The sequence below is a fragment of the Cariama cristata genome, unplaced genomic scaffold (genome assembly GCF_000690535.1).
Source record: "Cariama cristata isolate BGI_N322 unplaced genomic scaffold, ASM69053v1 scaffold4446, whole genome shotgun sequence".
Lineage (NCBI taxonomy): Eukaryota > Metazoa > Chordata > Aves > Cariamiformes > Cariamidae > Cariama > Cariama cristata.
Window position 1 is genome coordinate 6,090 of NW_009622558.1, and position 12,797 is coordinate 18,886.

A 12,797-nucleotide genomic window follows, 5' to 3' on the forward strand; every position below is an offset into this window, starting at 1 on the left:
GAGGGACTTGACAAGGGCAGGGAGTGATAGGACAAGGGGCAATGGCTGTAAACTGGAAGAGGGAAGTTTTAGGTGAGATATTAGGAAGAAATTTTCTGACGGCGAGGGTGGTGAGGCAGTGGCAGAGGTTGCCCAGAGAAGCTGTGGCTCTATGATTAGTTGCACATGCTAGCAGTAACAGAAGAAATAATGTCCCTGCCCAGGGCAGGGGGGTTGGACCGAGATAGTCTTTAAGGTCCCTTCCAACCAAACCATTCTATGACTCTATGATTAGTTGCACATGCTAGCAGTAACAGAAGAAATAACTTGCTAGCACTGCTGTTCCCAATTGGGGGGGAAAAAAAAAGGTATTCTATAGGAAGTGGAATAAAGTAGTTGCTAGAGAAATTCAGGAGTAGTAAAAGGTCATCTGCACAGAAAGGCTTGCAAAGTTACAGAATTTACAGCTGAATCCTCAAAGATTTAGGTATTAAATATGGGCAAGTTACTTAAATGTATTTACATATGCAAAGGAGGACCTTTTCTGAAAAAAAACCTATTGTGCAAGTAAAAACATTGCCTTTGACCAGGCACTCAGATGATGCTTCTTCCAGCTTCACTACTGGTGTGGGGTCTTGTAGTATGAAAATATTCAGATGAATGCAGGTTCCCAAGCACTGATGCAGGTGGTAGAGCTGAGTGTACTGGCCAGGGTACTTCAGTCCTTTTTCCACCTCTGTCTTATTTAATCTTCATGTTGTTTGCTTCTTATGGTTCCTAAAATAAACAAGATTCTGTGTTTTTCTTTCTCTTGTGTGTGTTTATACTTCAGAGAAATTCTCAACCATGTAATAAATTTCCAACGAATGTGCCTGAACTCTTGGAGTTCAAACCACCTTAAAGGGCCAAGCAACGCTCGGAAGCAGTGTTCATAGCAACAGGTATACAGTTTCTATTTATTTCTCTTTTAAAAGAAGCTGCTTTTCTCCTGCTTCTGTTGTCAACTTCTCTGCCATTTTTCTTGCTCCCTCCTAACTGTTACAGTGTGTTTAAATAAGGCAGTTTTCAAGGTGGCCGACCTTAGTATAAGGCACCGACTGCTTTCCAACAGGTACTATTACATTACTGCCTAGCAGACTCTAATTAATTGAACTGAGCCTTTTCTTGGTAGTGGTATTATCTTAAGGTGTCAGGAAAGAGAGACGCAATAGTCTCGGTTCTCTGTGGACGGTGACGGACGTGGGGATTATTTTACACAATCTGTTGCTTTTCAAATAGACTGGAGTGACAGGGGGTGGTAGTCTTCCTTGAAGAAACTCTTGGTGTTAAAGGGTACATGATGATAAATTTTTTTTACAGCTATACCACTGGTCAGCAAAGGCATGTATCTTTGGTTTCTTTGCAGAGGGATGTGTGGTGGCAAAGAACTTGGAACTAGTAGTGCCTGGGTCTGGCTTCTGGGATACTCTTGGTCACTTCCACATCACTTCATCGTCCTTAGTTTTGGTTTTACCCTCTGTGCTGGAGATCGGATGTTATCAACCTGTTTTCAGAAGCTGTACCATTTAATGAGCTCAAATGTCTAAATTGCATTAAAAGTAGATATGCAATAGTCTTTATTTTTAAGAATCGTAATGGATTATAATCAATGGAGTAGCTTTTTTTATTGTGAATGGTTAAATTTCATAGCACTTCCACTATGTTTTTCTTCTCCCAAGTTTCATAGCTCCTAAACTGCAATAATTCAGTTTTTAAGAGCTGAGAGGAAATGGAAACAGCAATAGAAGGTGTGGGCTTTTTAAATTATCTGCAGAAAACTAAGGAAGCCTCTGGACTTGACTGTATGACAGCATATACTTAAGATGTAAACAAATGGAAAAGGGAGCTGGGAGAGCTGGGTTGGGTGAGAAACCATTTTTAGCCAGTTGATTAAGAACAAGAATGATTTTTTTTAAATTTTTTTTGAATGTTCCATAATCAAAATGAGTCTTGGAGATGATGATGTAACCTTCCTGTACCAAACAGATCACCATTACTATATCGTGTATATATACGTGTTGATGTGGGACTTAGGGACATGGTTTAGTGGTGAACTTCGCAGTGCTAGGTTAACGGTGGGACTTGATCTTAACGGTCTTTTCCAACCTAAACCATTCTATGATTCTATATGATATTGCTGATACTTGTTTTCAGTTTGCATGTGGACTGTGCACTTGAGTTTCCCGGTTTGCAGCCATGAAACGATTCCAGCTACCTCTGCTCTTACTCATGTGTCAGCTTTCTTTTGTCGCACTTCCTTCCCCTTAGGGCCTTGTGTGTTATTCACTGTAGCTATGAACTTTGATCTGAAGGGACCAGTGAAGTAACTGCAATTCTGGAACATGGTATTCAGATACTTGCAGAATATGTTTTTATGTTAGGAGGGTTTATTTTGCATCTACTCTGTGTTCACTGATCCTAGAAAATGCTCACAGACCCCTTACTGTGAACTTGAGACTGAATGCACAAAGCCAGAGGTTTCAATTGTCGCTGTAAAATAATGACCTAGGACATATCTCTCTCAGTATCAGCGGACTTATCCTGCAACTTTCTTTACTTTCAAGGTAGGTGAGTTCCACTCCTCGCCCTTAATAGTCTGACTAAAGAACTGAGGAAGCATTGTAACCTGGTAGGAGGCAGCACACAGGTTGTAGTCACCAGTAGACTGAGACAAGCATGCTAATCTGCAAGAAACTTTGCAGTTGGTAAAGGAAATGCTTAAAATCTTATTTTCTGCTATTAACTTGGATTTTTCGCATGATAATTTTTGTACTGAAACAAGTAGTTTTCACAGGCACAAGTCTATTCACACTAATACGTGTCTGCTACCAAACAGATTAGGATATTTGTCCATTTTGGTATTTTAAGTGGTTGACAGTGAACATTGAGTTGAGAGAAGAAATGAGTTCTGCTTTTGATGGACGATACAGCCAGAACTTACATGAACAGCAAAGGTAGATTGACATCTTGCTGCTTTAAGCTGAGATGGCGGTGAGGTTGTGCGATGGATGGTTCCAACAATGGGACCATCATGCTGTAGTCACACTCTCGCTTCTTCCGCTCCTGCATTGATTTGGTGGGAAAATAGTATTTTCCCCATGGTGCAGCGTGTGAATTGGTCAGACCAGTCCTGCTTTGCATACTCACAAGAAATGGATGGGATTCTGTTGGGAAGATGAATGCAATTTACCTCAGAAGAAGTTTCTAGTCCAATAGTCACTGTCATTTAGGTAAATTAATTGCCAGAGGGTCTCAAGACAAAGAATGACTGGGCAACGTGATGGCAAATGTTGCGTTTAGTAATTTAGAACGTATAAAGTAATGTGTATATGGTGGGGAAAATAAACTGATTATGCATGCGCTGTCAAAGGTTGTAAAATAGCCTTTTCCTGCATGCACTAATTAAAGGTTTATCTGCTTAAAAGGAATGTGACCCCACTTTATACCCAGTGAGTAAAATAAGAAATTTGGTTAATGAGCTGACTAAGCAGCATTTAGCATTAATCCTGCCCCTGATCAGTTGGGGGACAGGATTCGTGGCAGCTCTGCCTCGAGCGAAAAGTCGGTGCAGGGCCCCTCTGTGACAGCTGGGGGGGTTCACTGTGCAGAACTCTGTCAGGTCACGGTCCTGCATCTGGGGTAGGGTCAATAGGAGCTCATGGGCCGGCAGGTACAGGTAGGTACTTAATGCTCTTGGTATTGATGGGCTGTTGCATTGGAGCTTCTGTTCTTACAGCTAGAACTGTAGACAAAGCGGACGCTTCGGAGGCCTTGAGTTTTGGAGCTCATGTGCTCTGCCTTCCACCCCTTTTTAGTGGGAGGACTGGAGGATTTTTACCTTGGGCCTGTCCCAAGGGGCCTTCTGAGAAGCTGCTGCTTTTCTCCTCTCTGCTGCTGTTTACTTCTTGAACTTGGCAATTTCTGTTACTTCCATAGTAATTTTTAAAATCTAAATTATTACCCTAAATTGAGAACACCATGTGAACGTGCTTGAGCTTCATTTATACTTAGGTGATATCTCTCATTTACTGTGGAAAGAATTCACGTGGTTAAAGTATCTTAACTATTTTGCACTTTTCTTCCCCGTCACAAACCGAACATTCTGCGTATCAATCTATAGAAAAAATATGAAAATACCGTAAGTGAAAAATTGCACTGTCAGAGAACTTGTGATTCTGGAGGGAATGGGTGACTGAGTATGGTCACGGCAGGCACAGCGCAGGGACCGGGCTGGTGTTCCCTTGAGCAGTCGGATGTACAGCTTGTGGCTCTCCTCGTGGAAACGTGTGTGTCCCTTTACCTGAATCACGCTGCTGTCACTTCAGTGTACCTGACAGTTCTGTTATGTCTTGTTGAGAGTTGTCGCAGCAGCTTGTCTCTTTACCAGTGCGTGTTCCCCTTTGCCTTGTGGTAGGATAAAGAGGATGCAATGAAACGTGAGGTTTGTGTGCAGCCGTGGTGCGGGATCTTTTGCTTCTGGAAGACACGTTTTTCTCTCCGAGGCTTCAGGTGTAGCCAAAAGATAGCTTTTTGCTGTTCTGCATTTTGGTATTACTTTCGTAAGATCTTGATGTACCTGTAAGATTATTTTTTTTTCCGGAGGAGGAGATTGGTGGTCTTTTAGAGACATTTGTGCCCACAGGAAATGTCTGAGTCATTAATCAGTGCCAGGAGCAAGTGATTGAATGGGAGTCAAATTAGCAGGAATACTTGCAGTTCCTTTTGCTAAAATGCCAATTACTTCGATGTTATATCTTTTCCAAGTGACAGATTTGTTCCTGTGCTGGGGAAGTTGTTTTGTTTTGCCATCTGAATGGGTCTGTTCCTTTGTTCGATACTGTGCTTGTGACGGCACTTTTGGGATGCCAGAGAATAATCCCCTGAGGTTACAAGTTGGTGGATGCTTACCAGAAAGACACAAGCTAACCAAAACCAGGCTGATAGGTATACCTTAGAGAAACCTACTGTTACTTAAGATGGTAGGAATAATTGACGAGTTACTTCATGGGAATGGGCTTCAGTGTAAAACATGAGCATGAGGTAGAGGAGTCAGTAGAATACCTAAACCACAAAGAGAGCTAATATTTGTTAGCTACATGTATATCTGAAATTATGAGAAGTCAATTCAGTGGTCCAGAAGCTTCTTTCTAGACCTGTTCTGATGTTGTGTTTGGGAATCTGCGTGGGCAGGTAGTCTGCATCTCGTACTAAGTGTGAGAATAGTACTGCTTTGTTACTCAGTGCCTGGAACAGTATTTGAGATTTGGAAAAGTTTCAGAGAAGATTTTAAAAAGAGAACTTGAGAAACCAAGAGTGACAAACTGGTATAGGAAGAGATGGAAATAGAAAATAGATGGGTATATTCGACAGAGTTTCTGTTGAGAGGTGGGATGGAGATGATGTGAGTGAAGACTGGGGATTATTTCATTTTCTTTTGACTGAAAATCTGGTGATTAGGGAACTCTTTAAGTATCCAACGTGTTCGTCAGTTTGTACGATTGATGGGATAGCTCTCCCATAGGGAATGGCTAGAATATTAACAGGTTTTCATGAATTACTAATAGGTTTACAAAGACTTTTTAGTCAACTATGACATTCGGACATTAAGTGCTTTGGGTTTCAGGGAATGAAGAAATTGGTCGCTTTTGTGAGAACAGTGTTTTCATGAGTATTTTCTGTTTTCTCAGGGTACAGAGTCCATTAAGATGGAAAATGGACAAAGCACAGCAGCTAAGCTGGGGCTTCCTCCCCTCACACCAGAACAGCAGGAAGCTCTCCAGAAAGTGAGTAAACCTGATGTGAATTTACTTCTTGACACTCTTGTTTGTTTGGGTTTTGTTGGGGGTTTTTTGAGGGTTGTTTTGTTTTGTTTTTTTTTAAATGAGCATCTGTTACTGATGTTATAAAAGGGAACTCGCCTACCAAGAATATGTATGGGGTAATGGCCATGCTGTGTGTGGATCCACACTTTCAAATTCGTGCCCCAAAATTATTTGTTTTGGTTTAGAGTTTATAGATGCTTTTGGGGGAGTATGATGTGGAATTTACTGTTGGGGTGGGGAGAGTGTTTTTAATTTAAAAAAAAAAACAAACAAACAAAACCTGTAAGTAAATAACATCTTAAGATCATATTGTAATTCTAAGACAACATGCAACTGCCACAAAGTTACTGTGAGGAGCAGCCTGTACTCCACAAAGAATAGGTTTCTGATATGCTTGAGTTGGTGTTTTATTCTATCCACGCAAGAACACATCACGAAATATCTCTATTTTTTCCTTACGCTCTTTCCCATGTTGTTGTAAAGAGACCCAGTAGCAAATATCTTCAACCCATTTGAGCCAACCTGTTTTAATCTAGATAAAATTTCAGTCCAGCTCTGATTTTTGGTTGTTGATCCTGTTTTATACAGCTGATGGGGAGGTTACTGCTGACTTCTTGCCCACTTTCCTGATGGAAGTGAGTGATGCCTGGCTTACTGAGAGGAGAGCAGAGTTGGGAAAAGAGGGCAAAGAAAACAAAACCAGGGAATGTGGGAACTGTGGGCTAGGTGTCTTCTGTACTCTGGTGAGGCAAGTAAAGTATTGTTCTAGGTAGGCTTCGTGTGAATGTTCCCATAATGTTGAAGCTGCTTGTATGTGTGTTGTTTGGCTCACAGTGTGAAACGGCCTCGTTTCCTCTGGCTTCTCCGTAGCTGACAGATGTAAATCCCCTTGTCCGTTTCCAGGTTTCCGAAGCACACGTCTCAAATCCACGGTTTAGAGCCTACTGTTCCCTGGCACCTCCCAAACACGTACAGCCATGGAAAGCAGGTGCCTGAGGGGTTGGCTGAATGTGTTTGTACCGTCCCCTGGGAATAGGCACATCTGTGGGTATTAGGTTTCCCTTGACCAAGAGCCTCCATGTCAACACCACTGAGTCTAAAGCTCAGGCTTTGTCCAGTTGGTAGAAGACTGAAAGGAAAAGACAAGTCAGTCTTGTGTCTGCAGGCTAGGAACCAGAGAAGGAGAGCTGGAGCATTTTAGTGAGCAAAAGCAACGGGTCCTCCAAACTAGAATAGGCCAGGTGTGATAAGAGAAGAGAGGGGGAGTGCCCAGTCAAGAGACTGGACATGGGGGTTTGGAGGCCCTTCCCTTTTGTAGAAACTCTTTGTCCAGATGTTCTCTGAGTGGAAAGGACTTGAAGGAGGCTATCTGTCCTGCCCTCATCCCAGCAGGTAAGGTGCTATGGTGGGATCTAAAGGGCAGAGGGTGGAAGAGGGGAAATGCTAAGTGTCTAGTGCATGCTGCTTTCCTAACATTGCGCCTGCTGCAGATTGAGTCCATCCAGTCCTCTGCTCAAGCATTATGCTGTATTTCAGGGCTCACAACTCCGAGATGCGCAGACCAAGATGTTAGTAAGCTGTTGGCCGCTGGCTAACGTACAGTGCCTTAGTGCTTAGGGCTGGAGCGCCGAAAAGTTCCACTGGCAGCCAGTTGTGTGGTACTGGGGAACTGTTGTGTAAAATCAGACATCATTCCCTGCTCTGTGGTATTGTCCTATGACTACAGAGTCTGTGTTTCTTTCTAGGCAAAGAAGTATGCGATGGAGCAGAGTATCAAGAGTGTGCTGGTGAAGCAAACCATCGCCCACCAGCAACAGCAGCTCACCAACCTTCAGGTGAGAGACCGTCTGAGATACTCCTTCTGTGTCTTACTCTCCCCTACAAGGTGGAGTTCTTTTTGCACTTAGAACCAGAGCACAGCCCTGAGGCCTGTCTGGAGCCAGGTACATGCACTTGTGTTTCCACAGTGGAATTGAAATACACTGCCTACAGCTCGCTAAAGAAACCCCCTTTACTCACCTGCACAAATTGCCCCCAAATTTCGCTCATTCAGAGAGGAAATTTTAAAGATTTTTATCTACTGTTGGCTGGCCAAATGCTTCTTGAAATGCCAGAAGCTGAAGAATTTGCTGTGGGTTTCTCTTACAACTTATGTTTCACGTGGTGTCTAGGGTTACTGGGAACAGTATCCTTTCACCATCCCTGTGCTTGAGGGAGGGTACCTGTCTCTCCTGTGTCATTGGCAGCGCTACCCTCTTTTCCTCCCCTTCACCTAGGGGCGCGCTCAATTTCAGAGGGGTTCCGTTGGCTATGCTGGCTAATGCTGCAATACCTATGTACTGGGAGAACTCTTAACTGGTATTTAAATCTCCCTTTAGAGGTTTCTTGAACACATCTCACTGCCTTCTACTCAAAGTTAGGAGGCCCAAAATAATGACTGTGGGATGTTGGATTTTTTTAATGAAGAATCACTGTGGATGTGCTTGCCACATTAGGCAGCTCTGGCCTTTCAGGGCTGTGCCTGTTTCTGAGTGTCTGATCTAGTTGAGGGGCTCCTTTTTAAATGCTGGGGGTGAATCAACGACAGTGGTTGCAGAGGTTACTATTGCCTTGAGTCCCCCCTGGGAGAAGACCCTGCTTCCTGAGGCAGTGGCAGCAGCACAACTCCACCCTGACCTGGTGGGACTGGAATCTGCAGGGTCCCAGCGCTGGACAGTCCTTGGGACCAGGCAGTGAGGGGCAAGGAAGGAGAGGCCTCTCTCGCAGGTTCCCTGTGCCGCCGCTCTGCTTGAGTTTTTACAAACAGCCGTAGTATGCTCAGCTCCAACAGACTGAACTCTGTCTTTACTGTCTTTCAGATGGCAGCAGTGACAATGGGCTTTGGAGATCCTCTCTCACCTTTACAATCGGTCAATAGACATATTCACTTCTTCTTGGGCACTTTGTCTTAGTCAGGGCCTAGAGTGGGGAAGTATGTAGTGGTAATACAATGCTCTTAATTCAACCCAGCACAACCCTCCCACATACCCACCTGTTATGGACAAGCACAACAAGCAGAGGCAAAGTGTAAACTCCCCAGAGGAAGACCCTAGGCTGGGTGCAGTCTGCTGTGACACTGGCAGTCGGGGTCCTGGAGTCAGTTGGCAAAGAAAGCTTTAGATTTCGAACAGTTCTGAACACACCTGTGAAATTATGGGAGCTGCATTCCTAGGGATGCTACAGTTCTGAGGTCCTGACCTAAAACTAACTGCCAAGGTAACTCACAAATGGGCAATTTCTTATGAAACAAACTCTCAGCACTGGAGACCTGGCAGCTAAGGTGCTGGGGAGGACTGGGGCACTATAGGTTTGCAGAACATGTTGTAGCGCAGATATAAGACTGCTCTTTACTGTGCATGTTTCCAGACTAGGTGAATATGGCATGTTTCAAGTAAAGTAAAAGCAGGATGGAAGTACAAAACTGCAGGACTATTTGGAGAACCTGTGCAGTCCTTTAGTGGTGAAATATATAATCAGACGCCACAAGAGCTTAATTACCTGGGATTATCCAGCCCCTCCTTTTTCCTAGACATGTTGGACAATAGCCACTGCAGAAAGTGTCCTGTAAGCTCCACTCTGCATACAAAGGTTCATTTGTAAATATTTTTCCATCTTGCTGGAATATAATATTTCTGCTTGGTGTAAAATGCAACCAGAGGCTCGTACTCCAAAATGAAAGATGCACTGAAACTGAAATCCCCTGTTTTCCCTCCTTTAACACTGCCACAATAGGTAGTGTGTCAGCAAGGGAGCCAAAATAAATTTTATGGGGGTATGCAAGTTTGGAATGGAATACAGGCATACATCTCAATCTGAATTTGTCATAGTTGGTTTCTGAGCCCTCACGCCCAAGAAACTTCTACCAATTAATGCAGATGCTTATTTGATAGCATAACTCCATCAATTTTGCTTAACAAATTTTTTTGGCTCTTTATTCACAGTTGGGCAACAGATGAAAAGTGTGGACTGATAATGTAACAGGAAATGTTTAATTTCTCATTAGGCTCAAGGGCAGAGTCAGTATTCTGAATCCTTTTACTAAGACATTCCTCCCTCTCTAGGGAGTCAGAGACTGCTGCTGCTGGGACAGAACCTAGAAGCAGGAGCCTGTGCTGAATCGTTCGGCTGTGGTACAGTTCAGTGTTAGGATACCCTGTCCTCAGCAAATGCCTTATCCCAAAGCCGATCAGGAATGTAGAAAATGCAAACAGACCTCTGTCCAGCGCTTTTCCCTCTTGGCAAGATTCATCAGTTCCTACATGAAGGAAGTGCAGCCTGAACTTCCTATTGCGATCCCTTAGTGCCTGAGATTAAAGCTTCCTGTCTACTTAATCCTCCAAGCATTACAGCACAGGATTTCCATGTCACTTCAGCAAGATGAGCACAAATTCCTGGCGTCATTGTATTAAAGTCTAAGCTAGTGGTGGTGGTTTTGCATCACCTTCTTTGTTTAAAGGAGCACTCCAAGATGATGTTTTGGCTTGTCCTTAAAACAACCTTCATAAGCACTTGACAGCAACATTACATAGATATACTACGAGCTGCTGCCTTTATGAAGGCTGCAGATGCTTTACATTCCATTTTATAGGTGGAGAAAGAGGGCCAGCAGCCAGTAAAATCTACTTAGTGTAGCTAATGAAAACGATGAGATTTCTAGTCATGAGTTTGTGATGCTGTCATGTGCTTAGTTCACAGGTGTACATTGCATCATTCCCCTAACTTGATGCTACCAGTTCCTGTTAGTGATCCACATACGCCTGTAGTCATCATGGTCCACCTCAGTTCTGCGTTTTGTAGGTCCAAATTTCTAATATATTGCTGATGTAACAGAGTTCTCCTAACTCCACCCCACCCATTTTGTTAGGATCTCTGCAGCAGGGCAAGATGTGGATTTCCTCCTGTAAAGGTTGCTGCCACGGGAGAAGACAAATGCCACTTTTCTTGCACCTGTTGCATTGATAACTGAAAAGAAGAGAATGTCCTCTTTCTTCATATAGACCCCTTGGAAGGTGAAAAATCCCTCTACCTCATGCAAGGCTGCAGTGTCTTGTCCAGAAGCACTCCTAGTAAAACACTGAATTTTTATCACAGTCTGTGGCACTGTGGGTGAGGCACTTCACTTGGACACTTGGGCTTAGAATGGTGATGGCTCTGAACCCATAAATGGACACACTACACAGACTGAGGGGCTACTGATCACTGGCTTTCCTGCACCAAAGCTGGGAATGTGTTGGAGAACCTGGGAGACAACACATCAGCTGTCCTGCGTGTACACGTGCCATAGTCCTCCTAGTCACAGCATTGCAGAGTAAATTGAAAAACAGCTTATTTTTAACTGTGTGAAATTCTTAAACCCAGTCAAGAGTCAAGCTTAATATCACTTCAGGAGCAGCAGTATGGGGTGAGAACCATTCCTGTTTCTAGTATCCCTGCTGTATTGAATAATAGGAGTCGAATCTTTCCAGTTGGTTTCCTCCTATGGTCAAGGTCAATCACGTACAGGTACTCTGAGGGAGAAGGATTTATTCAGGTACAGTTTGGGTCCGTGCTTCTGTGACTATCACAGATAAAATGCTCTCCCTTCTATTTTGCCATTTGAGTTGCAGCATCCCCAGACACCTCGGAGCTCATTCTGCTCATGCTCGTTATGGCATTCTGAAAGTAGGCCTCTCGTAAAGGCCTCAATTAAAGACCCTCTCAAACAGTGGTGGTGGGGAAGAGGTGCTTGTTCAGAGCTCCCTGCTTTGGTGCCAGGCACTGAGGTGCTGGGAAGGGAGAGAGGCATCAAGCTTAATGCTGCATTTGCCTGCTCTGCAACAGTCCGTAGCCCTAACTGCTTTATGTTTGTTCCATCTGTTCCACGCAGAACAGGAATGAAGCCCTGTGCATATCTCCAACGCACTGTAATTCAGTCTTGCTGATCATAGGGAGCTGCCTCTGCAGAGACCTAATTTCTGCCTTGGTCCCAAGACATGCTGCTAGGATATGCTGGCCAAACCTGTGATTTTTATTTTTATTTTTTCTTATAGGCAGCATCTTCCTAGAATAATGGTCATTAATAGCAGCAATTCTAGAATCACAATAAGGGTGAAAAATAATTGAAGGATATACTGCTTTTTTGGATACCTGCTGTAAGAAATTTCTGGATTTGTCTTGCAAACAGGTTTTCAGGCATACTTAGGAGAAAATAGCACAGAGACCTTCTCTGCACCGAAACTGATAAGGGCGGAGTCTTTGGGGGCTGCACCACTATCTGAGCCAGTAACAACAGGCAGTGATAAGTACTAGCACCACACACTTACCTAAGAAGTTTTGTTTAACCATTTGATTTTTTATTTTTTTTTTTTTGCTTTGCTTTTGAACTGTGCGGTGGAAGTGGTGCCTAGTACTGGATCTCATACTGCCTGGGGCGGGGCGGGGGGAGGCGGTGTGTGATGCCGGAGGGAGTGGGGAGGAGGTACCCAATTCCAGATCCTTTGCTGCCTGGGAGGATGGGGTGGTGGGAGGGAGCGACTAGGTGGTGCCCAGTATTGGATCTCATGCTGTCCCTTGCGGGAGGGAACGGGAGGGATTGCTAATAGTGTCTAGAATTGAGACCTTTGCTGCCTGGAGGGGGAAACTGGCCTAGAATGAAGTTATTTCCTCCTCCTGCAAGCGTTGCTGGAGATGTGATCAGGCTGGGGAGGGTTAGACCTTATCGGTGGGGTTGGAGTTAAGGCTCCTGAGGTGGCAGACTCCATCAAAGATTTGACTGCCCCTGGGAGTGAGCTGTACTGCTTATCCGCTCCAGCAGTCTGTGCATTGAGCAGGAAAAGACTTCTTTATTACTACGTGTGCCAGGCTGTGCTGCAGCCCAGTGAGGAGCTACCTGCTGTTGGGTCATAGCTCCTGGGAGGGAAGGAGGAAGGGAACGAGGTC

The 12,797-nt window shown here is 44.1% G+C and overlaps 1 protein-coding gene across 2 annotated transcripts in view; it reads left to right on the plus strand.

The window, feature by feature from the left end:
- Positions 1-811: 811 nt before the first annotated feature.
- PUF60 (poly-U binding splicing factor 60KDa) overlaps positions 812-12,797 on the plus strand; it is a 20,971-nt gene continuing 8,985 nt past the window's right edge. Inside the window, exons 1-4 of one of the 2 annotated variants that reach the window (XM_009702368.1) lie at positions 812-920; positions 5,706-5,801; positions 7,586-7,675; positions 8,699-8,749. In XM_009702368.1, the coding sequence (XP_009700670.1) occupies positions 5,724-5,801; positions 7,586-7,675; positions 8,699-8,749 (219 nt within the window). In that variant the 5' untranslated portion in view covers positions 812-920; positions 5,706-5,723. Of the gene's footprint in view, positions 921-5,705; positions 5,802-7,585; positions 7,676-8,698; positions 8,750-12,797 lie in introns of those variants that run through there. The other variant, XM_009702369.1, reaches the window with a different exon arrangement.